Source organism: Ammospiza caudacuta, chromosome 10 (assembly GCF_027887145.1).
Source record: "Ammospiza caudacuta isolate bAmmCau1 chromosome 10, bAmmCau1.pri, whole genome shotgun sequence".
Lineage (NCBI taxonomy): Eukaryota > Metazoa > Chordata > Aves > Passeriformes > Passerellidae > Ammospiza > Ammospiza caudacuta.
The window spans coordinates 20,961,675-20,989,206 of NC_080602.1; the positions used below are offsets into that span (position 1 = coordinate 20,961,675).

Genomic DNA, 27,532 nt, shown 5'->3' on the forward strand with positions numbered 1-27,532 from the left:
AAAGATTTGAGAGCGCTGTAATTTCCGCCCCACATGGGATGAATAAGCTGCAAGGATTAAACAACAACAAAAAAATCCTTAGGGATCAGGGAGAGGAGGAGAGATGGCTCCATCAATGGTGGCATTAGACTATAGGGGACAGCAGGGTGCTGATTTGGGAGAAAAAATGTGCTGGTGTGCAGGGCAAGCATCTCCCCTGACCATGCAAACTCCTGGAAGGGCAGGGAGCCACAGTGGTCTGCTTACCTCCAGAGGAGTCCTTCTGTTCAAGCATTAAGACTCCAGGGATATTTATTAATCCTTGTCCTTTGGTGCTGAGGGCAGGCATGTCTTGGTTTGGCCATGTTTGGTACCAGCTCATTCTGGAGAAGAACATACATGTCCTTCCCATCTCCCTCTCCCTTATTCCTGCCACCTATGCAGCTTTACCAGGTTTTGACTGCTGCTTTCTTTCTTCTGGCATCACCCTAATCAGTACAATACTCCTTCCTTCCTGGTATCACTCTCTGATGGCCATGAAAGGGTGTGTGTGTCCCCATCCATGACTGCCTTGGCATGATGGATGCTGCTGCCCTATGATGGGATGGGACCACTGGTCAGTTCCTCCTGCCCTTCTTGCTCAATTTGCCTCTGAAAACCTCCCCTATTCAAGAAGACTCTTTGGCCTTCTTGCAATCAGCACTGTCTTGTTTCACATCACAAGGATATTTGGTGCCTGTGGCAGCAAGCAAGGAACTGGTGTAAATCAGAGCCACCATAAATCAGTGAATCCCTCTGCTACCACTGAGGAAGAACAAGGGCACCTTCTATTAGGAGAGCTGCAGTTAATATGAGGACACATCCTTGGTCATCTTTTCCTGATTGTTATAAATTACAGGGACACTTCCTTCACCTGGAATGCTGAGTGCTCTATGCCTTGTCCCTGTGGGTGGGGATGCCTTGGATCCTCTCCCAGCATACACAGTTTTCTCATCCCAGGTGACTGGCCTCATGAGCAGCTTCCATGGGAGTAGAGAGATGGGTATGGGAGTTGTGTGAAAGAGTGGCCAGAACTGGACAGCAACTTTTGGATTCAAAGCTGATGAGAGGGTCTGCTCAGCTGCCACATGTCCAATGTCCAACACCCCTCCTTTTCTTGGTAGGGCATAGACATTCTGTTGCCTCATACTACTCATCTCAGGGTGCTGGAGGTTGATTTGGAAAACAGCTTGGTGGGATCTGGGTCTGCACACTTCCTGTTCCTGGCTGTAGAAAATTCTGCCCCAGACCTGAGCAGTTTTTTTGGCTCCTCTAGACCTTCCTGAGATCAGTGTGAGCCACGTGAACCTGACGGTGCGGGAAGGGGAGAACGCGGTCATCACCTGCAACGGCTCAGGATCGCCGCTGCCGGACGTGGACTGGACAGTGGCTGAACTCCACTCCATCAACACCCACCAGGTAGGGGCTGCAACACCCCAGTGCTGCCTGTGCCTCTGCCAAAGCAGCCCCCAGGGTTTCCCAGGCCAGTGCATGCAGGGCGGATAGTTTGAGAAAAGAGAAATTGTTGTATCCAAAGGAAAGCTGAAGCCATGATCTATCCACATGAGAAGCAGGGAATTCCCAGAAGGGAGCATGTATGGTCAGAAAGTGAAGATGAGAGAGCTTCAGAGCTCAGTGCTCCCTGATTGAATGAACTCATGTGTCTTCTGATGGAACTCCAGTGAAATGACCTGTTTGCAATAGCTAAGTAAGATTTTCTAGAGGCTGGCCATGTTTATCAGTGCTACAATGCCATGGGTGTCCCCTTCCCAGTATTTACAAAATTTGCTGTGTTTGATCAGGTGAGGAAATACCTTCCTTCTGTCTTTGGATTTTGGAGACCTCCTCACATGGAAACTGTGATGCTCCTTTTCTGGGGTTGGTAGAGGGGAGGAAAGGACCCACCAGACACTGATTTCTGTCTGTATTTCTCTCTGGGATTTTTAGACCAACCTCAACTGGACCAATGTTCATGCCATCAATTTGACCTTGGTGAACGTCACCAGTGAGGACAATGGATTCCTGCTCACCTGCATTGCTGAGAACGTGGTGGGGATGAGCAATGCCAGTGTGCTGCTCACTGTCTACTGTAAGTACCAGTGGAGAGCCCTTGTCCATGCAGAGTCCAGAGGGGCTGCCCTGGGAGCTGCTTGAATGCATGGCCACTTGCTACCTGTGTCATACTGGTTTTGGGCGTGAAGATTAGCAGGAGCTGAGCTGGAGGTGGATCCTCACACAGATCTCCCTCTCAAATGTCAGTAATTTTGCTTTCCTGATGCCTCCATTAATCCAGAAATGAGCACAAGAACAGGGAAGGAATAGCAGTGCCACAGTGATGGTGGTGGGAATTTCCTGCATGTGTATTGGAATATTCAACAGACTAAAGGAAAGCCATAGAGGGACTAAAAATCTCTTAACAAAAGCAAAGTTTCTTGTCTTGGTGCTATTTGAAGGTTCAATGGCACCCTCGCTAAAGACAGTTTAAACCTTGCCACTAATTTCAGGAATGTAAGGGCTTTTCTCAGGTCAGATCCTACAAAGTTAAACTTCAAATGTCATATAAATGTGCACGTGTCAAATTTGAACTGTTCACTTTTATCTGCAAGTAGCTCAACTTTCTTTGTGCTTTCTAATATAACAAACCCCTGACCTTAAAAGGAAGTTTACACAGCTTTGTGGTCTCAAGCAGCTGAGATTTGCTCTATTTTGCTGTGTCTGTAATATTTGCCCTTACTCTGTAGTTTGAAAATCAGTCCCTCACCTCAACCTTGCCATGTAGAGCAGAGACCCTTGTGGGATTCTGGCTACTCTTGGTAAACCCATTCATCCTGTGTGATGCTTTACTACTTTCATCTTCCTTCCAATAAGTGCTATTGATGGACTGAAGGATGGAGGTAATTAAAGCTCAGCCCAGCTCAGAGTTGACTGGTCAGCAGATGGATGTTTTTTGCACAGTGTTTTAGCATCTGTTCCTCCACCCTTTCAACAGCACCATGCCCATGCTTATTTTCACCCATGAAATCCTCTGAGCTGCTGACAGTTTCTGCTACCCTTGCTCTTGTTGCACAGAGCCATCAGTCAGGCTGTAATTTTACACTGGAAAGATCTGGGTTTGTGCATGTAGGTGGCTGCCTGTTTTGAATCCCCTTGCCAGGAAATATGAACAAGCCACATGCGGATCTGGGCTGGTGAACGAGAGAGGATGGCTGGGACATGACTCTGTGGTTCAGGGTAGATGGGTGCTGCTGGGAGAATTTTGCTGAGCTCCAACCAGCTCTGCACCTTTTTCTCTTTTGTCAGCTTCATGACTAAAAAATTCACTGTCTTTTTTCATGAAGATGGGTCAAATTTGGTATGTTGGTTTTCTTCCTCGTGGATGCCGAATGTCTTTGCAGCTGGATGGCAGCAGGAAAAGGAGAGTTTTAGGGAAGACATACATCATTGTGTCATGTATCTTTGCACAAAACTTGTTCTTCTAGTTCAGACCTTGCCAGCCTTGGGGCTTGGGACCTTAGGTGTAGGCGTTGTAAATGGGGTTTCAGAAGCTATAGCAAAGCAACATTTGAATTCTCGGCGTGTCCCAAGGGAAAGACAATGCATATGCAATAAATTGCAGGTGGAGTTTTGCTTTTCTCATCCCTCTCCCACTCTACTCCCTTTAATTAAAACACCCCTGGAGGCTGTTCGGCGAGTGAGAACTCCTTTGGGATATTCAGGCAGTCAAAGCCCCCAAGGACAATCAGTCTCTGAGGGATGTTTGCTTCCACAGCTATGCAATCCAGAATTGCTCTGTGTGACGGGAGACCTCCCACGGGCACCTTGCACATCTGTAATGTAATATAGCAGTGCTACGTCACCGTGTCCTCCTTAACGGGGACAGGCAGTCTCCCCAGGATCCCCTGGGGGAAGGAGAGAAGCAGTAGATGTTGACAGGACAGTTTGAGCTTAATTGTTTCTGGGCTGGTGAAATTTCCATTCCTGGCTTTTATTTATACCCCAGTTTGGAAGGCCAAGAGGCCTGGCCATGGCTCAGACCCTCCTTTGAGGGAGGATGGAGAGGTTCTCATGATAGCACTGCTTCTTTCCAGACATCCATGGGAAGAGTAGAAGGCTCAAGTGGTTTTGGAGGTTTTCAGTGGTGTGCACAGATTGGTGGCGTTGGGTGGAGGTTGCTGTGAGCCTGCCATGTTTCTCTCTGCTAGATCCCCCTCGCATCCTTACTCTGGAGGAGCCGGTGCTGCACATGGACCACTGCATTGCGTTTGCAGTGCACGGGAACCCAGCTCCCACCCTGCACTGGCTGCACAACGGCCAGGTGCTCCGCGAGACCGAGATCATCCGCATGGAGTTCTACCAGCAAGGGGAGGTGTCTGAGGGCTGCCTGCTCTTCAACAAACCCACCCACTACAACAACGGCAACTACACCATCGTGGCCACCAACCAGCTGGGCTCAGCCAACCAAACCATCAAAGGACACTTCCTTGAAAAGCCTTTTCCAGGTAGGATATTCAGTTTGTCTCATCAGGGCTCCTTGCAATCCGAAGGTCTTACTATGGCCCTTGCACCTCAACAAGGCCTTGGCAACCCCAGCTGGCTTTGTCTGAACATCAGGTTGGAAGAGGTGACCCCTGGCAGCCTCTTCTTCTGGCCAGTATGATTTTCCTCCAAAATGGTGTCACATGAACTCTTCAGTGCTGGGAGAGGTGCTAACTGCTTTAGATCATTTTATTTTGTAGCATATTCTGCAGTGTATTTATATACTTATTTAAAGACCTTTAGGAATTTCCCTGGGAATAGGATGTAAATTTGCCCAATTATTTTGGATTTCCTTTTGTGTGCCCCAAAGACATTGCTGAATTTTTTCTAGAGAAAGTGTTCTGCTGTGAGGTAGTCATAAGCTATAGAAAGGAAAAGCCTTTGAAGTGATGAAGCCTGTCCCTTTGTTTCTTTTACTTCCAGCTTGCATCTGTGAAATGATTAAAGCTGGATGCAGCGGTGTCAGGATTGTTTTCTTTCCAAATGCAATATGTGCAATTCCAGGATGACAGGGCTACAAAAGATGCGACAGCTCAATTAGTCACTTTGCATCAGTTTGCTGGGATTTCTTAACTGATTGCTTGGAATTCCCTGTTGCACTCCCTGGTGATTCACAGCTAAAGTGCAAAAAAAAATCCATTTGAGGATATGAAGATTCATCTCTGGGAAGCACTGTAGAGACTTCTGTGATGGCCTGTCTGCTCTGTAGGAGCATCCCTGACAGTGAAATACCACGCTGGCCATCATGGAGTTAAGATCTCTGTGCTGCCTTCAGGAATGATGCCATGAGAAAGTGGCAGCTCTAAATTGGCCCCTGCAGCCCAAGAAAATCCAGCAAAATAGGGCGTTTGCTAAATATAGCAAAATACCAACGGTACTCTCATTTATTATTTATATCACACCATATATGTACACAGAGTTTTCCCGTAGGTCAAATATCATAAATGCAAACCCAAATCTCTGCCTTGAAGATCTGACAATTGAACAAACGAGCTGATATGGATGGGAGTGGAAAATTTGTATTCTGACTTCAAGGATGCTGCCCTGTTTGACTATCTGACCTATTTATGTTTCCTTCTGTCAGGGCAGAAGAGCTTATCAAATGTAGGTGGGTGAGGAAAGGCGCACAGGTTTGCAGTCTCAGCTCTGTCAGGTCCCACCTTTGTGACTCAATTTCCCCATCTGTGAAACGAGGGCAGCTCCTAAGTAGGTGCTGGACCTGCAGGAAAGGGAGGCAGATATGCTGTTCTGGAAAGCTGAATTTGGAAAGGGATCTGAGCCACGCTGTGGTGTGCAAAGGCACATTGATATTTGAAGAGCATCTTGTGTTAGGGGCTCTGGGAGAATGGGGCTCTGTGAATACATGTAAAATATTGCCCTTGTGAATGCAGCTCTACTCATGGCTCATGTTGGTGTGGGATGCTTACTGACCATGAACCATCTCTCAGCAGCAGCTGACCCATTTCCTTTATTTCTTCTGATCCAAAGTCCCAAGCCATTCCTCACCCTGGCAGACCCTGTCAGCCCAATGCAGGATGTAATTTACTTTCCTTGAAGCTTGTTGCTTCGTCCACTACCACAGCTGGCACATACATTCACTGCAGCTGACGTTTATAATTTCCCATTTGAAGGTAGATTCCTTCAGAAAATGCCACACACTGAAGGTTCCCCAGTGTGGCTCATTCAAACCCCTTGTTGCTTACAGCAATTCACACATACAAGGGCTTTGCTGTCACTACCCAGGGTGAGATTATTATTCTTAATTAATTAATGAAAGCACAGTGCCTGGAAGACTTTGTCAGCATAGAAAAGGAACAATGGCCATGGATTTTAGCACTCCCTGGTCAAAAACCTCTCATTGGTAAAAGGCCACACTCTGCTTTCCAGGCTGAGAGGAGCAAGGTGCTGTTAGAAGCTGGGATCTGGGACATGTCATATCTGCCTTCTCTCTGACACTGCAGGGCAGTGGCTCCCAGGACAGATTTATGTATTTTCCTGTAAAAATCTCATTGCATGTTGTCATTGGTATCTCTGCCACAGGCTAGCAACTCCTTATTTAATCCACAGAAGTTAATGTACCTGTGATGAGTGTTCAGTTCTTTGAGAACTTCTCGCAGAACTGAAGTTGGCTGAAATTCCTTGGCTATTTTTTATGCTTGGAAAAATAGGGTTTAATGGAAAAAGAACCTTTTTGTGCATTTCTGTTGAAATTGCTTAGTCCAGCAGAGAAAAATGGAAAGGGGAAAATGTAGAGGCAGCAAGAATTTTATGACTAGACTGTGCCTTAATAGAGAAGAAAAAGGCTCCAAATAAAATATTGTTTTCTTTTTCTTTTCCTCTTGCTAGAAAAAGCCAAGGAAAGTTACTCTTTTGCTTGACTGAAAACAAAAATATTTGTTCAGGTTTTTCCCCCTGGTTTGGAAAGCCGTGTTTGTCACCTGGGGTTTGTTTTACACTCCCCTTCCAAACCTCACCCTTGCTCCAGTGTGAGCATTCCAGCATCCTCCTCTGCCAGCAAAGCTGTGCAAACTCCAGTTAATATCCAGTTAATATCAGGCTCAGTTTCTTACACGGGCGAGCGGATTGGAAGCTGACGTGATTCTCACTCTGTGTAAACTGAGCGTCACCGAGGGCTTTAGGCCTCACTGTCTGGGGCCTCAGCCACCTCTGGAGCTGGAGGAGCTTTGCTGAATGGACTGGAGCAGCCAGCAGGCTGACAGCAGGGCCTGCTCTGCTTGTCTCGGGCAAGAGGCAGCTCTTGGCCAGCCACAGCCTCCCTGTCCAGTTCAGGAGCTATCACCTGTTCTGAGTGGCTCATCAACAGCAGGTCACAGGAGGTTCCTCTAACACCCAGCCCCAAGCTGGGCTCTCCTCCATGGGAGCTGTTCCTTATCCTTGAAGGATTTTATCCATGGGTGCACACTGCCATGCAAGGCAAAACCTGTTTCTCTCCCCTCCACCTCCATCCTGTAGAGCCCTGTGTGTCTGTTGAGCTTTGCTGAAAGCAGGGATGTTTAAAAGTGCTACTTGCTCTCCATTTTGGCCTCACAGTACTATGCCTCCCCTCCTCTTTCAGCCCAAGGTTCTCCATCCTGATCTCCAGCACGTCCTGCTGGCAAATCTGCTGCAATTTCCAGGAACAGTTGCCCAAGAGGAAAAAATATGAGAAGTTTTTTTCCTGGGTTCTTTGGGATGGAGGATATCTGAATTGGGTGGGGAAGGAGACCCCTCTCCTTTTGCTGTGCTGCTAACTGTGCTGCTTCTCTCTTTATCCTTCCCACAGAGAGTACGGACAGCTTTGTCTCAAGTAAGTGTCTCCTTGCCTTTTGAATTCTGTGGCTGGTTTGTTTCTGTGGCTTCCCCTTCCCCTCTGTGATTTACATAGCAAAAAGGAGAAAGCCAGAGGCATGTTGGTGGAGGCTGCACACAGCCCTGGCTTCCCTGTGCATGAACAAGATTGTTGGGGGAGCTTGTGACCAGCTTGATAATCTCAGGAGACCAGGAGTTGTTCATCTGCCTCTTGTGGTTCCCAAAGAAGGTCCTGTAAAGGAAATGATGGTTGGTTGTGCTCTAGCAAAAGGGATCTTAATTTCATGCAGATTGGCTGTCCCCAACAACATCTCTCTGGTGTGGGCTGGGATGAGAAGCAGGACTCAATTCTGTCATCTTTCTTCAGCAGATTCTTCCCTCCCCTCCCAAAACACCACACACCACAAAAAGCACTCAGCTTACTCTTTGCTCAGATCAAGTTCTGCTGGGGTCAGTTGTGTTTTAACCCCACTTAGCTGAGTAGATTTCTGAAAGCTAGGAGGAGAGCTCAAGGGTGGTGGGAACCTATTCCAGGACACCAGGCACCCAAATGTTTCTCATTTGTGAGGCTGGAACGGCATCAGCATAGTGCTGGTCTGTGTTTTCTCTGCTGATTGAGAAAGGGAACTCTCTGATGGTTGATTTGTGCCTTCTGGAACAGCAAGTTTCAGCCTCTTTTAGGGGTGAACCGAATCTCCTTAGGTCAGGCACTGCTGCTGGAATGTGCTGGGAGTCCCACGGGAGCCACACTGAGTTTTCTGTCTCTGGTGTTTTGGTTTCAGTCGGTGATTATGAAGTGAGTCCCACCCCACCCATCACTGTGACCCACAAACCAGAGGAGGACACTTTTGGGGTGAGTCCTGGTCTCTTCTCTACGGAACTGCTCAGTATTTATATTTCTCTGCTGTTTTGAGATGTTTGCAAGGGAAATCTCTTCCTTTATGACTCAAACAACAATCAGAAGGATTTTGTGGCTTGTGCTGGGCCGGTAAAATACTGACAGAAACCATCTGATCCTCTTGGGTCTGCAGTGTGGAACCAGGGAACCTTTTGAAAATAAGGCATCCTGTGAAGTCTCTGCTGGCAGGGCCAGGAATTCTCACTCTTAAAAAGTGGCACCCAGAGAACAAACAAGCAGGAAAATTGTGTGTTTTGGACTGTTATTGATCTGTTAAGATTACCCTGGTGAGGGACCTGGGTTTGGTTTGGTTCAATTCTGTCAATGTCTGTTTGCCCTCTCTCCTGCTGTGTAGGACATGCCTAAAATGAAAAAGGAAAGTGAGTCTAGGGTTTATCAGAGCTCAGCATTGTCTTTCTTCTGCTGAATCCTAGTAGAAAAAAGAAGAAAAAAGTGTGAAAAAAAATTAGCACATTACACAATTGCTCTAATTCTGTGGAAGTTTTAAGATACTGAAATCCATGAGGTGTCAAAAGAATAAGCAAAACTCAGTCCACCCTGGTTTCAGCTCTCATCTAACAGAAAACCTCCTTTAACTGAAGTGGAAGCTTTGAACAGCAAGGCTGGAGTAATAATGTGCACTGATTATTAAATATAAAGCACAGAAAACAAACTGGGGATGAAAATAGAGTGTAAAATAAAAATTTAAAAATATTATAACAAATGTACCGAGAGTGGGGAAAAGGATTGCAAAATGAAATTACTTCTTCTTAGTTAAATGATGTATTTTCTATTATAGCAGAATACAGTTTTGTAAAAGGAAGCAGTCTAAATGCATCACAAGACCTAGTACAGAACAATTGGACACATGCCAGAGAAATTGTTGTTTACATCAATGCAATAAAAAGTATTTTGAGCAAAGACTGGAAGGAATAAATATTCATAAATATTAAAATGAGCCTGGCATTGCAAACCCTTTAGGGCAAAGAGGTTTTCTTTCCCTGCTTGTACACTGCCACAGTGGAACCACAGCTCCAGTGAAGGGCTTGGACATTGCTCTACTATAAATATTTACTAGTAAAATTACAATCAATAGGGAATCGTTAGAGGCCTTTGGAAAACTCGGATGTTTTACAAGGAAAAACTCCTTAGTTCTACTTAATTTCTTCTGTTTTCTCTTTGTGTTGTTTTCCCTCACTCTGTCCTGAGGGATTTTTGGATGCAGGCAGAATTGTGCTCCTGGCTGAGCTTTGAATAGCTTCAGTGTTGTGATGTCAGGGCAAAGAGCTGATGTCAGGAATGGAGGTTTGTGATGTGATGCAGTGAAGGGAGAGCCCAGGCATTGGAGCAGAGGCCTTTTTTCCTGAAGATATATGGAGTGAGAGGCTGGGCAAACCTGGTACCAGAACAGCATCACTGATGGCAAGATCCCAGACCTCCCAGCCCTGCAAAAAGCCTGCAATGCTTCCAAGCTGTGTCAGGCCCTGATGCTTTAGCTTGTGTTTTCCTCCATAGCTGATATCCACAGGGCTGCAGCTGTGGATATCACAGCTATATATGTGCACAGATAATGTGAGCCTGTCACTCTTGCACTGAGAATGACACAGGAACAGGCGGGAGGCTGTGTTGTAGAAAGAGCAAAGAAGGCTTTATTCAAGAGAACCACAGTTTTTATAGAGTGATACAATAGATTCCATTTGATTGGCTAGCTAACAAAAACACCTTCCTCATACACCATCCTTGAGAAGAACAGAAAGACAAAGTAGAAAAACACCACCTGCAGATTGTTTATACTTAACAAGTTATCACATCCTTACAACTCCCTGAAAATTCTCACAAGCCACCTTGGGAAAAACTTGCTGTTTCTCTCTCTCTGTCCCATGGCATCCACGTGAGCTTACAGAAAGGCTAAATGGTCAAGGAGGTGCTGTATTTCTAATTTAAACCCCTTAATTCTTCTGTGTTGACTCTAAGGCTTTTTCCCTCCAGGTTTCCATAGCGGTTGGGCTGGCAGCTTTTGCTTGTGTCCTCTTGGTCGTGCTCTTTATTATGATCAACAAGTATGGCCGGCGCTCCAAGTTTGGGATGAAAGGTAGGTGCAGCCGCCTTCCCCGAGCAGGAGGCACCTTCCAGGATTGCCCGGCTCTTATAGCACACGTGGAAAGGTGTTGTGGCTTTATTCCTACAATGCAAAGCCCTCTAAAGGGAGTGCAGTCCTCTTCTGCTTGTTGAGAGAGTAATGGAGACAAGTGGGCTGGTGGTTCTCACCTGTGCGAGCTTCTGTGGGCACAAGTGTGGATGTGTGTTCCTTCTGAGTACATAACTGCATCTACAGGTTGTCCAGGAGAGCTTTGAGTCTGCTCCCTCCAGCCCTGCATTGTGTCCAGGGCAGCAGGATCTTGGGTGAAATCTGTTTTACGGACTTGGTGATGCACAGGGTGTGCAGGGGGATGGAAAGATGTGAAATTGGTTTGAGATCACTTGGGAAGGCAGGTGCAGCCACCCTGTCCTATCTCTGAGTGAGGACCAAGATGCTGCTGTCACTTCATGTCCATACTGGGCAGGCAGTGGTGTGGAAGGTCATTTTCTGATGACTCTCTGATGAAAGGTTTTCTCGTCTTTGTCATGAATAACGACTTTAGAAATTTATTTCAAGTGTCACTGATACTGACTGCGAAGTGAGAAGGTTTTTGATGTTTGCCAGACAGAACTGGTCTCTGTCCTAGGGACACCAGCTCTGTGGTGAGACAGAGCCAATGCCAGGAGCAGATAATTGTGTGCCATCTGCTTTTTGTGACTCTGCTGGTATCTCCAGCTGGACAGGGTTGGTGGTGCCCGGTGAAGGCTGAAGGAAAAGCCTTCACCTGACAAAGTAGTTCCCAGCCTAACTGGGGGCTCATGCATGCACTGTTTGAAGCCAGGCTTTGACAAACATGAGCTTCTCCTAAGGCTCCAGAATCACTGCCTGTCTCCTGGCCTTGCTGTGGTCTCTGCTTCAAGGCAGGTTGATAGGTGTGGGAATGTTCCCTGCACTTGCCTAGGGCTTTGTTTTCTTCACGTAGACATTTCCTGAGTGGGTCCAGATGGGATTCTGGCTGGAGTTTCTTCTATGCATCCTATGGAGATAGAGGACAGGACATTTAATTAAACAGTGAATCTTCTACACCAACTTAGGAATATTTAGTCCATATGTCCAATGATAAGAACCATCTGGTGGAGTGTACTGACTGGTGGGTGGAGTAGAGGAATGGAAGACATGGTTCCTGGGATCAATTCCCAGCTCTTCTACTGACTCACTTAGTGGCCATAGGCAATTAGCTGTCTTAACCTCTGCCTCTGCTCTAATTTCCCCATCTGTAAAACTGGGATGATGTTATGTGCTTTCTGGAGGGATTTGTCAGAACACTTTGGAAGTGCTTGGGCATGTGCCACTGATGGAGCTTTGAGATATAAATATGAAAAGGAAAAGTAACATCTGACTCCAGTGGAAGAATCAAAGGGGAGTGAAGTGAGCCTAATGTGAGTAACAAGTCTTGGTGAACAGATGTGTGTATGTGTTTAGAGGTGTTTGGATAAGTATGTCAGTGGATATTCTGCATTCCCAGAAACAAGAGGGGGGTGCCATAATGAGCCTTTGTGTGTGAAGTTTAATGGAGGCAAAATTACTTAGCTAGAAAAGTCTGCTTTCCTCCTCATGCTGTGTTTCTTCCAATTCTGATATGAAACCAAAACTCTGCAAATTTTCTACGAGTCTTATTTGCTTTGCTTGGAGAAATGGAGTTAACAGAAGATAAATACATCTTCAAAACCAGTGAGATTGAGTCACAATTGTCATAGGCACCACCATAGCCTACTCACACTGCCCAAAATCTGCTCAGTTAACTCTTGGGCACGAGACATCCTTTGTGGCACCCAGTGTGTTATCATTTACTAAGGAAAAAAAAAAAATCAAACCCTGAATCTTTTTGGGCAAGTGCATCCCTGATTCAGGAGCTGTTTGTTGCCAGCTGATATATTGCCACTTGTTGTTGAAATCCCAGCTTGGCAGGCCTGCAGGAGCAGGTTTTTCCTGTTGATTTTGTCAGATGCAGAACATTGTGTGCTCGTGTTGGACATGTTACCTAAAGCACCTCATGAGTCTTTCTGAGTACATCTTTTTCCTTCTGCTTCTCCAAGTGCTGAGCAGATGGTTTATTTCCTCGAGAGAGGTGAGCGTGGACTGACAAAGCTGGATGTCACGTTGAGTTTGGAAGGCTCCCTGGGCCAGCCCGATGGATTGCCCAGCAACCTTAGAACCAAGCGTCCAACACTCCAGCTGCCTTTGTGGAAAGAAAGATGATGTTGCTTGAGGGATGAGTGCTGGGAGAGGACTCTGAGGGGATGGTTTGCCCACTTTTGTCTTCTTCTGGCTGGTGGCACACCCTTGGAGCACTGCAGTAGAGCCTGTTGCTGATCCAGGGTGGGAAGCCTGCAGAGCTGAGCGTGCCTCGCTGGGCTGGCGCTCTGGCACCAACAAAAGCTCCTTTGAGAGCGGCTCTGACGCGCTGTGCTCCTCAGCTGGGCTCACCCAGCCTGGCTCTGGGCCATCCCTGCTCCCTCCAGAGAGGGCATTCATTACCATGGCGAGGTCAGAGCCCCTTTCTGGCTGCTCTGGCTGGGAGGGAACAGGGGTGGGCTGAGGCAGCTGGGGGGAGCTGGGAGCTCGCTGGAGCTGGGGTGGTGGAGGCGGCAGGGAAGTGGCAAACAAAGCTCCTTTTTTTGTGTGTGGAAAGTGAGCAACAGAGAGGCACTGGAGCGAAAACCACTGGGAGATGTGAATGTTAAAACTGAGGCTCGTTGAAGTTGCAGAAATGCAGCCACTTGCTGAAGGGTGTTGTATACAGAGGAGGGGCTGGGATGCTTTTTAAAGCCCTGTATTAATGTGGGAAAAAGAAAAGAGTGTTACCAACCATACATTGAAATTTGTAATTCCTTTGGTTTACTCTGTCCTAAGGGGATGTTTTTTTTGGGATGGGGTAGACCACATGGGAACAAGGAGCTTGATATCCTCCTCTCAGTTGCTACTTGCTCCTGGGGCCAGTGTCCCATGTTCCCTGAGTGCCCACCCAAAGGGGAGAGCTTTACACCTCGCCTCCTGGGGTCAGGCTTGTCACTACAACCCTTGTAAACAGCGTCTTCCAATCCAAGTTTAATCTCAGCAGATGACAGGAAATGAAATTTTGTCGTATAATAAAAAAGCCACATGCAAGTCCCAGGACTAAGAAAAATTAAATTTTGTGAAAGAATAATAATGGCACAGAAAAGATCTGGGGCATACAGAATGTTTGGATGGCACAGTGATGGAGACTGTAAATAATTTGGTTGATAGACTAATATATATTCCTCTTTTAGTTGTTTTCTGTTACATTTGCAACTGCCTGGGGATGAAGGACGTGTACTCATGCATATCTGTGATGTATCCCTGGTGCTGCACAACTTCAATAAAAACCAAATGGAGTTAGCTGAGATATGCAGAGAAAGGTGCTAGAGAAAGTCTAGAGACAAGAGCACTTGTAGTTTTGCTGAGATTAACTGTTTTCCAGGCTCTGAGATTAAAAACTACTTCCATTGTCCAAACAAGGTTTTCTTCCTCGAGTAGAGTCAGTGCCAGCTGATGGTTCAGACTTGGTTACAGCTGGCAAAGACTCAATTGGTTTTTAATCTGATTTCCTAAAGAAATAAGGCGTGTGATCCTGCTGCCTCTCTGCTCACACTCAAGTGTGTGTGCACAGCTCTGCCTTCCTGCATTTCCCCTTTCTGTGCTGCAGCTTCTGCGTGTGCTGGCCAGTTCCACCCAGAGGAGAGGGAGCAGGACTTACAGACGCCTTTACAGGGACCATGGAATTAAGGGAACTTAATAGAATGACAACTCAGGTGATGTCCTGCAGATAAAAACACCTCAAGGCTTTCTGGACATTGGAGAATTCATATGGAAGCTCAGCCTTGGACAGAAAACCACAGGGATCAGGCTTTCACAGGGCCTGCTGCGGTGGGTGGTGTGCACGTGTGTGCACATGCATATATGTGTTTTCTTTCAGAATAAACAGAAACAGCAAGGAGGTGGGGGAGAACCGAATGAACAGTAAACAAATACTGCCCACGCTTTCTGTAATGTTTCAGGAATCCCATTGCTATCAGTTTATTTGATATTTGCTCTAATAGCCCTGATCAAAGTGCTGGCACTGCTGATGTGCATGTGGATGTCAGAAATACTTGCAGAGCCGTTCCATTGTAATTTAGTGTTAGTTAAAAGGTACTTAAAGCAGTTGCCTATTTGATTATGATTGGGGGCCATTAACATTTTTTTCCATAAACAGATGGTTACTGTCCGCTGAGTTGATTGCAGAACAATTCCAGAGTTCTAATTCAGGAGGAGCTGCTCCTGTAAAGATATCTTGGGTGCTTGGCTTTTTGCTTTTGTTGATTTAGATTTTTAATCTATTTTTTAGGTTTTTTTCTTTTTTTTTTTTTCCTCTTTCATTATGTTGCAATTATTGCTACAGGTTCAAAGGGGGGGAAATCTATCTATCTATCTATATATATACACATAAAAATATAATATAATATAATATATATTTTATATATATATTTTATATATATATATTTTTATATATATTATATATATTTTATTATATATATATAGTATTATTTTTATATATATATCAGAGCCATGATCTGTCTTTCAGATGAGGCTTAATTCTGTCCCATGTTGCCTTGGCCAAGCCTGGCTGTACTCATACGCTGATTTTATTAATTTTTTTTCTCCCCTGATTATTTGTTGTATAGGCACAGACAAACCCTCTGCAGCTTGGAGAGCCTGCACATCAAGGGTTTGCTGCTCAGGAGAAATCTGTGATCAGGGTCCTTTCATTCCTTCCTCCTGGGATCCTGGCATCTAGTGGGAGCAGGAAGAAAGAGCAAAGCACTATTAATGTGACACAGCCACAGGAAACAGCCATACATCAGCAGCCACAGCTAATTCCAGGGTTTTGGGGGTGTATGGCTCTCCAGAGCAGTGGGCTGGAATTGGGAACCCATTGCTGCTGTGTTCCTTGAGCTGGGTGTGAGATGTGCTGAGCCCCCTGAAACATCCGAGCAGAGCAGCTGCATGGGACTGATGGAATCCAGGGGTTCTCCTTGCTGGTATCCTTCAGTTTGTTTGCAAATACCCTTGATATACTTCCACTCCTCAATATTACTTGGGTTTATTTGCCTGGGAAGTGGATTGAAAGGGCATGTGGTTTCACTGGGGCTTCCTTCTATAAATACCTGCTTATGCTCTGCTGCAGTGCAAGTTGTGCTATTTTTATGTTTATTTATTTAATGCCTTCAAGGTGATAAAGCATAAAGCTCTTTGAGCTGCTGAATATTGCTTTCTATGACTGGCTGAAAGTAAGTTGTAGACTGGTGGGGGTCAGTGTCAGTTTCTTCTCCCAGGTAACAGGTCAAGAGAACAAGGCCTCAATCTGCACCATGGGAGGTTTAGATTGGATTTTAGGAACAATTTTTTCACTGATGGGGTGGTCGTGCATTGGAAGTGTCTCCTCAAAGAAGGGGCGAAATCTGTCCCTGGAAGCATGAAAAAAACATGGATTTTTTTAATGCTTCATTAAATTAAATTTAATCATTAAAACAACATGGCACTTAGGGACACATAAAGTGGTAGAACTGACAGTGTTAGGTGAATGTTTTGACTTAATGATCTTAGAGATCTTTTCCTGCTTTAGTGGTTTTATGGGAGGTGTCTCCCCTCTGCTGTGCCATGCAGCCTGTAACTGTATGGTGGCAGCAAGGGACAGCTGCTATGAAGCCCTGAGTTCTGTGGCAAACATTTGAGAGATCCCACCTGTCCCCTGAGCTGCTGTGCCTGTGACAGGCTTCTCCTTCTCCTCTTTGCAAAGGCAGATCCCTCTCACTCCAGCAGTTAAATTCTTGCACCCCTTGCCCCTCAGTTCAGGTGAAGGTTTGGAAGGTCACACTGTTCCTTGGTGCTGTCTGAAGGGGCAGGGAGCCACCCTTGGCTGGACAGGTGCATTGAGTGACCCTGCAGGAGAAAAAGTCAGGATTTATTTAGATCTAGAAATAAAGCATTTTCCCACTCCCAGAAGTATTGATAGGTTATTTATAAAGGAAATGCAAAGTGCACTGACCAGCCATTATTTATTTGGGTTGCTGTTACAAAACCCAGGTGTCTTTTTTTAGGCCACTGCTGAAAGCAGAAAAAAAAATAAAATAAAAAAAAAATTTCAGTGGTGTTCAGGTGACCCAAGAAACCCCAAGCCTGCTTCACAGCATATCCCTGCAGGCTGCTCCTCCCTGTGCATGATTCCCTCATTCAGGGTGTCTGTGTTTGCTCCATTCCCTGGCTGGATGCTCGACCCTGGGTGCACCACTCACCCTGAGGAACCCCCTGGCAGAGCTGGTGTGTGCCCAGGAGACCAGCAGGGTCTCTTCCCAGATTTTGACAAAAACTTCTCACATTGTGGTGCTAAAAGCTGCATGAATGACCTTTATCTTACCTGTGATCCTGCATCAGCTGAGGTGCTGGAAAGAGAATGGCGTTTATTTTTTAATGCATTTTTTTTAAATTGAAATGTCCCTTTTCCAGTCTCAGAGTATTGGTTTTTCTACCAGCAAAGCATGATAAATTGGCAGTGTTGGGGATGCTGCTCCTTGTAGCACTGTGCAGGATAATATATTTTTTTTAACCAATAGAACTAAATCTGATGAAGACCCACCAACTTCACAAAACTTGTCCTCTGCAGGCAGCCAAGGACCAGACAAAGGAATGCAAACTTTGATGTCCCTTTAATAAGGTGCAGGGCAGTGTTGGAAGGACCAAAGGACTTTAATTAATATTTTAGTTGCGGTTTGTACTGCACTTGTCCAGCTATTCTTTGAAAAAGATTTTGCAGCTGCTAATGCTGATAAATGATCCTCTGTGAGGATGTCTCTGTTGAGTTTATCACCTCTTCCTCCTCATGACTTGCTGCAGGACTGTTGTTCATTTATGTGGTATTTGGCCAGGGATGCAGAGATCTGTCACTCTGTCCTTAAGCCCTGGAGCAGGAGAGCTCTGCACTTTGTCAAGGGACAGGTGACTGTGATGTAAATGCAGGATTGGTGAGGGAAACCTTGGGCAGCTGTGAAGGCAAATGGAGAGAAGAAAAAGAAAAATGCTGCTTGGTTTTGAACCTGGGATGAATGTGCTTGAAGGAATACCTTGAAATTCAGAGGCAGTGGAATAAACTCCCAAGGGAATAGATAAGAGCTGTCACCTGGGCTGCTCAAGCTTTGACTGGTAAAAGCACTGGGGAAGCAAATTGTAGAGAGCACTGGAGCATCTGATGATCTAATGGGCTTGTTCCATCTCCAAGTTCTATTTCTTTGGGTGCAATAGAGAGCCTATCTATATCCAGGACAGTTCCAAAAACCTCCATCAGCAGCACCAGTATTTAGCATTTGTTGATGGAAGCTGGATGCTCAGGCATCTAATTTCAATCTACAACCATGCTATTAAAAATCAATGGACCAGAAGATAATGCCTGCACACAAAAGCAGCTGGGTAGTATTTTGTGCACAGGAGAAATAAATCACATTTGGAGGCTCATATTTTGTGTCTGAGGAGCAAGGGTTGTAATCCAGCTTCTTTTTGGGACAGTGGTCTTCAATTTAAGCCATGGCCTTGGATAATGCAGTAGAATAGAGGGATAGTCAGTTATTCTGAACCTGTCCTATGGTTAAGGGAAGGAAGTCAGGATGTCTCCCAAACTGGCCACAGGTCTTTCTTTGGATTCAGTGTATGATGCACAGCTGCTGTCAGGGTGATTGAGGGGCAGCAAGCTGAGAATGATGCCCAGTACACCCCAAAAAACTCATCTCAGCCTCGTCATCAGCTGTCAATGTGCTCTGCTCCACACACAGGCTGTGTTGCAGGATCTCCCCTCTGCTCTCAGCCTTGTGGCAGGAGAAGGGCTTGGAGCTGGGCATTTTCTGTGTCTCACAGCCGCTCACCCTGTATCTGCTGGAACCTGGAGCTCCAGAAAAGCTTTACTCTGGTCCTGCACCCACAGGAGTTACCAGCCTCTTCTGGAAGGGTAGAAAGGGCTGTTTCACATGAGGATGCTCACGCTTCAGCCCAGCATCACATGCACCTTGGTGTTGGGGAGGTTGTGTGGCTCTGCTGGCTGCCCTTGGATCTTGCTGAAAGACCTGACTTTGTGACCAGCAAGGGGTTTTCCCTACCAGAAATGTGAGAAAGCCATGTTGGATCAGATGCCTGTTTAGGAGCAGTCTCTGGGTGGGTGGTTTTGCCACATCTGCCTTCGATGTCACTCAAACTAAAGTAATGCACAACTTCAAAAACTGCAGAGGGTGAAAAAACTTACAGACACAGCAGAGAAAAAGGATGTGTCTGCTTGGGTTTTGGATTAAAAGCTCTTTGACTTACTTCTCATTCCGTGTGAACAACCTGTAAGAACCTCCATCTTCTCTCCATGCCGGCCCATGCTTCATCCCCCCCAGCAAACCATAAGCTCTTCCCAGCCTCACACAGTCAAAAGTGAGACAAGAGGCTGTGAATTAGTGTGAGAGAAAGAACATTGTTTTCCTTCACTCTGTTTTTTCTTCACAGTACAATTCACAGGGCAGGAGCTGAGATGTTGGTGCCACAGTGCTCCAGGGTGGGGAGTGCCCGAGGGGCTCCCTGGCCCATCTCTGTCCTCCTCCTCCTCCTGCAGGAGCCTGAACTGGCCTTTTTGTTGCTGACAAGGCAATTTCATCCTGGTGCTCTGAGAACTCTTGTGACATCCCCAATTTTCCAGCTGGATAATGAAAACCTGCGAGCAGGGCAGCTTGCGAAGCGCTTGCCTGTGGAGCTGTGTCCATTGGTTTCATATCTGTTGGCAGGGCTTAATAATCATCACACTGAGTGGAGCTGGCACCTGGAGAGGCAGGTAAAGACACTGCTGCCCTGGGGCTGAGACACCTTTCTTACCATGCAGAGGAGAGATGGGAATCAGACCTGGAGATGCTCATCCTGATGGGCCACTTTCTGCCTCTCCTTCTCCCAGGCTGTGCAGCAGTGCAGGAGATGCTGGCCAGATCTCCTCACCTCTTGCTCAGGAGCCTCTTGGCACCCTCTCCTGGCATTCAGGGATGCCATGAGTCTGACCTATGGGCTCCTGTTCTTCCACTGCTTTGGAAAGAGCAAAACAGAGACAAGTTTTCCCCAGTCAGCAGGTGCATAGTCCATGCAAATAGCAAAGCATGTCTTTATCCAAAGTGGCTGTAGTAATGGTATGAAGAAAAAAAACCTATAATTTTGAGGTAAAATTGGTCTAGGATCAATATTTTTTCTTATTGATTTCTTAATTTCTCTGACAATTTTTCATTTGGGTTTTGGGTACGTTCCCATGACCATCCCTGTGCGCACAGCAGTGGGATGCTGCAGCAGGCCTGAGCGAGGAACTCTGCATGGGCAGGGCAGGGCAGACACTCCTGCTGCTGGTGGGGCGCAGTGCTGGGGGTCTGGCTGCTGAGCCCTGTCAGGAGGATGTGTGCTGTGCAGAGTCTCTGTGCTGGCCACCAAAGGTGCTCTGGGGCTGCACCAGGGGCAGGGCAGCTTGCTGCCAGAGAACTGCTCACTCTGTTTATTTAAGTTAACTCAGGACATGCTTCTGCACTCCATCCCCCTGGCTGTTCATCCCTGGGGCTGTTGCAGCTGGCTGTTCCTGCAGTGCTGAACAAGGGCATGGGTGCAGGCCCTCCTTTATCCCAGCCCAGTCCTTCCATCACCACCGTCACATTTCTTTGTTGTTGCCTTTTGCTAAAGCTCCCTGGTGTGTGGGAGTCTCCTGTCCCTGCACCCAAAAGAGCTGAGGATTACCCCAGGTTTGGTCCCCAGTGCTGGATGGGGAGTGCTTCTCCCTGTGCAGAGCTTGGTCCCTCTGTGCTCTCCCCTGCAGGCTCATAACCTGTTAGCAGCCTGTGGTCACCACCAGCCCATCTGACATTAACTGTTTTCCAGGTTTCTGCCTCCCAGTAAATTGGTGATTTACCACCAAAACTTTTTATGTAAAGTTTTTGAAGTTTACATCTTTGTTTTCTTACTTCTGTCTGTGTTTGCTGGCTGAGGGATGCATTGCCTCTGTGACTCTGTGCCTTTGGTGCCTCTTGAATTGGGAGAAGGCAGCTGAGCTGGTGGGAATGAACCAGCTCTGCTCAGCCACTGAGCCTCATACCAATAGTGGCTTCAGAAATTATGGTGGTCCCACCTCATCCCTTAAACAGACACATATTGCCATGTAGAGTGGCTTAAAGCTCTGCCATAGTTATGCCACCCAGACTGGCTCTGGCGGGGAAGAGCACTGTAAATCAAATTTACTGTTGTATTACTGTGAAAGTGCTCATATCCCAGCCAGTTTGAATTAATTTTTCAAGAAAGTTTTTCTCTGAGACATTATCAAATATATTACAGTCTTCATTGACTAATTTTGTAATTCAATCAGGGGAAAATAAGGCATTGAAGGTAGTTCAGCATGGTTTGTTTTTATAGACCAACTGCTTCATCCTCTTGATTCCACTATCACTTAGCCTCTTAAACATTTTTTTCCTTTGATTTTTCACTATAAATTTAAAGTTAGGTTTATTAATTTATTCTTCACACCAGGCAGGATAACAAATACAAGTTTTATGCATATATGTGTATATAAAGAGAAAAGTCTTTACAGATTTAGAGAGCTTCTGCCTTCTTGACAAGTTCCTCAGCCTGGAATTAAATTGGCTGCAGGGTTTGGAAATGAGACTTCATGCCTTTTGGGCTGCTGAGTGTTTTTCAGAGTATCCTGCTAAAGTCTATTCCTCTGTGTGGGACAAAGAGAGCAAATATTGCTGAATTTTCCAGTTATAATTTTCTTAGCTGTTTTAACAATTATTTAATTTCCTTTCTCTCTGTTTTAATTATTTTATTTTTGTTTATGCTTTAATTATATTTAAGGAGTATTAATTCTTCTATATCCTGTTTGTTCTCAATCTCCCTTGATCTAAGGAATTGTGATAGAAATTGAAATTAGATACAGCCTTTTACTTCTGAATGTCTGCAGAAATCCCATTCCACCCTCCTGCTGCAGGGCAGCTGGATTTTAGCTATTTCTTCCTCTTTTTTATATATTGTTATTTAATTCTTAATAACAAAACATATCGTCTTCAGTGTGTTTCTTTTTTATCTAAATTCACTATGCTGTTGGTGTATTTAGGAGCAATTTGGGCTTATTCTGTCTGCTTAAAGATTTCAAGTAATGCCTCTTGGCTGCTGCTGTCTGTTAAGGTGCTATTGGAGTTAATGGGATGTCAGCATGTGCCAAAACCCCTCATCAGCAGAGCACAGTGCTCCACTCTGGCATGGTAAAGCTGGACTTGTAAGGGTAAAGCAAGGCACTTTTTCTACCTTTTGATATGTATAGGTAAAGGCATTGATTTAAGTTCTGCTGAAGCCACTGTGATCAGGTTGCACCAAAAAAGTCACTTTCTCCTCAATGCATCCCAGTGGAGCAGCTGGAATCTGTGTTGGGTTCTGGGTGATCCAGCAAAGGGCTCTCACTTGGGTTTGCTCCTGCCAGGGCTCTGCCAGTCTCAGGTGAGGGTTTTGGGACCAGCCTCAGGGGCAGGCTCTGTGTTAATCTGACAGACAGGAATGAAGTTCTGCTTTCCTGCTAAAAGAGGAGAGAGGTGCTATTAAATTTTGTTGATTGAGTATTTTACTAGGATGTGCTACTGGGCCTTTGAATGCCTGCCAGGTGCCTCTCTTTTTTTAATACCTGACTTTGTTATTTCATTGAGGCAAAGCCTGGCATTTATTTACCTGCTATTAGACAGCTTGCAGAAAGCTGTGTAAGCTCTCCTTTTGCAAAAGGCATATTAGTTCAAATTCCTGGTTGCTGTGCAGCTCTGCTTTGATACCTGCCTTTGGAAACCTTCCTGGATGCAGGCAGGGAGGCAGCATGCTGTCTGAACCTGTGCCTTAAGGATGAATCCTGGTTTTTCTAACCAGTGGCAGAAATGTATACACTATCCCTGGATCAGGTTTTACCTTTAAATTTCTTTTTTGTTTTTACAAAAAACAAAACTTGTGGTTTCCAAAACCAGCAGGCTTTTGTGCAAATTCAGGATCCTCTAACACCTCTTAGTGGAGAACCTTAAGTTTTGAACTCAGCCCTTGAGTGCTTTTCCCAAGAGCCATTTCCAAGTATTTTACTGTCAGAAGTCAGTGCTAAACTGGCATGTGCACACAAGGCTCTGCGTGCTCCAGGACCTCTGAACTCTCCTATGGCTCGCGAATTCTGGAGGTTTTATGGCCCTTGCACCATCAGTGTCTGCAGTGCACTGTGAATGCAAAGGTGCAGGGAAGTTCCAGGCAGAAGAAATGAGTGTGTGGATGGAGGAGGGAGAGGCAATGCAGCAGTCCAGGCTCTTATTGGACAAATGCTTCATGTCACCCTCACCAAAGCAGACACAGAAGGAGGAAACTCCTCTCTCTTCTCCCACAGGCATGGAGGGGGGAGATGCAGGTGAGGAGGGGCTTTATGAAGCTGTTAATAGCTGGTGGTGAGTGCCTATTTGTCTACGTGGAGCTTCAGAGCCCAGGAGTGGCTGGAGCTCCCATTTGCCATTTGGCAGGCTCTGTAAGGATAAATAATCCTGGCTGTAATTTGCACTAATGATTTCCTAAGCACGCTGGCATGTCTTGATCAGTGGAGGAGGAGGGAAAGCAGTGCTTCTGGCTTTTTTTGGGGTGTGAATGGGGAAGGCAGGAGGAGGCTGGGGAGAGGAGGGAGCAGCAAGTGTTTCCCATTTTGGTTAGTGGTGTGGGAGATGGAAGGTTGGTGGTTGAATTTTAATTTCTTTTATTGGTCTGGTAAGACAGTAGCTATGGGCGATGCCTTACCCACGGATGTGGCTGCAGTCCTTGCAAGTTTTACTGAAAGATCTTGTCTTGATAAAGAGGTTTGTTTGATGCACAGACCAGCACAGTTCTGTCAGGTTAACTTATTGAGAAGGTATATATGACTGTCTTGATTAAGAAGGTGTAGAGCAAATGCAAAATACACAAACATGCTAGTTCAGAGCAGGGGGAACTGTGTGCGGAAGCCCACAGTTATTAACCTCATGTCTCCATCACTGTCAGATCAAATTCAACAAAACCCTCTCAGTACCTCCCTGAATTATCACAGTTAAAAGATTTGAATTTGAACTTACACATTTAGAGGCTGGAAATAGTTCAGCACATCCTGCATGTGTTTTGAGTGAGCAGAAGCACTGCGTGCTCTGTGCTCATGCCTCGAGCTGCAGCTGTTGAAGAGCAGGGGGTCAAACACATTGTGGTACCGAGAAAAATCTTCAGCTGTAATTTCCTAGAAGCTGTAGGCTGAGGGAAATGTTTCTAGTAAATATTGGCTCCTGGCAGATAAAGAAACTGCAAGTTCTCATCTGTCTGAGGTTGTTTATCCCTGTTTCTGGGGCGTATCACAAATGCACAGATCAGGCTTTTGCTGTGGCTCTGCCTTTCCTTCTGCCTCAGACATGGGAGATGTGGGCTGGGAGGTGGGGACATGCTGTGTGTGCACTTCTGGAGGAGTGAGCACCCAAGGATTCACCCGTGTTCCAGCCTCCATCAGCTGTGACAGCAGCTCTGAGATTTGCCATCTCAGTGGTGCTGTTATTTTTTCCTTTTTTTGTTGGGGGTGCTCGTCTTACCAGATTAGCTGAGCTTTACTGAGAAAGCAGCTGGCAGATAATTTCATTACTGGCCACCTGTTGAGAAGTACATATGTGCCAGCATTTTTCTAAGCATAGGAGTTTAAAAAGTAGCAAAGGGAATTAATAGACAAATCCTACCGAAATTCCTCTAACATCCTTCGTCAATCCTGGGTTTAATGTCTAACGAGTGCTGGGGTGGGTATGATGGGAACAGGAGATGGTACTTAATAAAGTGTTTCATTGGAGAAAAAGGGCTTTGCTCACAGTAACTCAGTGGGTAAGTTTGCCTGGTCTTGATGAGAAGACTGGGACTGAGACAGGCTCCCTGCTGTGGCCAGCAGACCAATGAGCCATCCAGAGCAGGCAAGGGGCGAGGGGTCAGCCAGGTAGAAATGATGCCTTGTAGACTGTTAAAATAGCATGGCTGGATTTTTATTTATCCTCTGCTAAAAATTCTGCCTTGGACAGTTCATCAGTTTGATGTTGCAGAGGCTTAACAAGAGGAATCACTGCAGACTCCCTCTACAGCCACCCAGGAGGGGTGGGCTCCTCATTATGTGGATGCAGAAGCATTTGGAGCTGTGGCTCTCTCACCTCTGGTAGCAGAATGAGCCTCAGGACCATCCATTAGACATAGTAAAAGGCTGGGAGACCCAAAGATGGAGCATACTGAGGGCAAAAGCATCCTGAAATGCTGTCCTGAGCATCTCCTGTGAAGGGCAGGTGTGAGTGCTGACCTCCTGCATCCCTTGACCTCCTGCATGGCCTTCAATCAGTGCAGGCTTGCCGCAGAGTGGAACATGGGAGCTTTGGAAGAGGTCTAAATGTCTTTGGAGGTGCATGTTCCTGGCAGATCTCTGGTGTCTGCTGGAGAAAAGTGCTTCCTGTGCTCCTTAACTGTTCCCTTTGTTGGAGATTGTTATTATTAAACTTCTTTGTTATGGTGTCAGCTAGAAGAGATGAGGTGTGAAGGAGGTTACATTATCAGAGCCTTCTGCAGGCAATAAAAGGTAGAAATGAGAGATTAGAGATGTTTTCAGAAGATGAATAGACAAAGAGCAATGGCCTGAACCTCAGGAAGATTTGTGGATGGGTTAGGAGAGGCTTTGGCACATAGAGAGAAGGATGGTGTCCAGCAAGGGGGAATTCAGGGTGTGGACTGGAGAAGTGGAGCCAGGTTTCCAAGAGGTTTTGTGTGCTGTCACCCCAAGGGTCCAGCTCTCTGCTGTGAAGGACAAACTCCCTGCAGAAGGTGGCAGAGGGCTTGTGTGGAGCACTATTGCTCATGGGGCAGAGTGGCTGTGCTGGCTCCCGCCTGCACTCTCCTCCATCCTCTCTCTGTTTGGAGCTTGCCTTGCTGGCTGCTCCCCCCTCCTGCCCTGTTTCCCCTGCTGTCAGGCCCTTGGTCCAGCTTTCAGACTGGAGAATTCTCCTCACCCTTTGGGGAATTGGCCAACACCCTTCAGTGTGAGCTCTGAGCTGCATCCCTGCTCTGGGAGGCTCACACAGCACATGTTGGCAGCTGAGCTGCAGCCCCTTGGATGTTTTTCTCCTGACAAGAGCAGCATGTGTGGATTCTCTGATGCCACCCTGTGTGTTCTGGTTGTTCCCTGAGCCTGAGTTAGTTACGGCAGCTTTCAGCATGCTCTGCCTTGATCATCTCATGGTGGACGTGAAGATTTCATGCAGGAAAACTCCTTTTTTTTTTTTTTTTTTTTTTTTTTTTTTTTCTTTCCTGGAGAATGACTGAATTAAGCCATGTGTTTACTACCACTTGAGCAAAGTGGTCCCAGGCTGGGCTATAAGATATACGACTGGTGTTTAAAATTAAGAGAGCAAACATCAACAGAGAAAACTACAAGAGGGAAAAGGAGCCTGGGTAATGGAATTACATTACCTCCATGCTAATATGACCTTGGAGATGGTCTACTGCTCCACAGGGATTTGGGAGAGTAATGTATTTGATAGCATCATCTGAGAGGGTGTGCATTTATCTGAGCATATTTTTATCAAGCTTACATATTTGCATGTAGGTGCACGGTGCTAATTCTTTAAGTTTATTCTGTTTTACCCATACATCTCTCTGTGGGACCCAGGTGATGCTTTGGGGTCCTTCTGCAGTAGGTTTAGATACTAAAGAAGGCCTTAATGCCTCCTTCTTTAATCTGCCACCCAAAAAGCCAGAATAAAAAGCATTGCATCCCTTAAAGTCAATGCACAGTGGCACCCCTCTCAGGGATTAGATCTTAATTCTTTCAAAGGAAGGAGCTGCTATTTGCTAATTTGCTCTCTTTGTGCCATTATTAGTGTGGAGAGGAGCAGCAGCATCCCTTTTTCTCTCAGCTCTTGGGGTACCACATTGATTACTGAGGTATCTGGCTCTGAATGGAGAGATTTCCAGATCAGAACCTTTTTGGGTGCCCGTTGGTGGCCAGAGTGCTGTGGCGCTGGCAAGGCTATAAATTATTAAAATCAATCTTTTATAATCAGCAGTCACAGTAGAAGTGAGTTATAAGGAAATGAGCTGTTTACAGACAGGCAGTGTGGGAGAGGTGAGAAAAGAGCAGGATTTTCCCTGTACAAAATGATCTGTAGGGAGCTGCTTCTCTGGGGCAATGTGCGTGAGTCAGGGGCATCTCACCATTCCCTCCAAACTCTGTGGCACTTTGTTTTAGGCAAGAACAGCGATTTTTTTTTTAATTTTTTTTTTTTTTTTTTGCATTTTCAGCTTTATTTTTTGAGGTCAGTTTTTGTTCTGGAGGATGTGTGCAAATAGTCATTATAATAACAATTAAAAAGAGACAAGTTCATGGTTTAGAGGGAGGGACAGCCTTGAGTGATGTGGGAACTTTCTGTGTGAGGAGAGCAGGTAGCCCTTCCCAGTCTTCCTTGGGAGTAAAACTGATGTGAAGGGAATGGGATGACAAAAATGAATCTTTCAATGGCCTTAGTGGCTAATGAAGCTGTGGAGTGGGT

The 27,532-nt window shown here is 45.9% G+C and overlaps 1 protein-coding gene across 3 annotated transcripts in view; it reads left to right on the forward strand.

Annotated features, from left to right (window-relative positions):
- Positions 1-27,532, forward strand: part of NTRK3 (neurotrophic receptor tyrosine kinase 3) — a 203,648-nt gene that overhangs the window by 59,632 nt on the left and 116,484 nt on the right. For all 3 annotated transcript variants that reach the window (XM_058811211.1, XM_058811209.1, XM_058811210.1), the window contains exons 6-11: positions 1,295-1,437; positions 1,966-2,107; positions 4,221-4,517; positions 7,838-7,861; positions 8,646-8,716; positions 10,751-10,853. In XM_058811211.1, the coding sequence (XP_058667194.1) occupies positions 1,295-1,437; positions 1,966-2,107; positions 4,221-4,517; positions 7,838-7,861; positions 8,646-8,716; positions 10,751-10,853 (780 nt within the window). The remainder of the gene's footprint in view (positions 1-1,294; positions 1,438-1,965; positions 2,108-4,220; positions 4,518-7,837; positions 7,862-8,645; positions 8,717-10,750; positions 10,854-27,532) is intronic.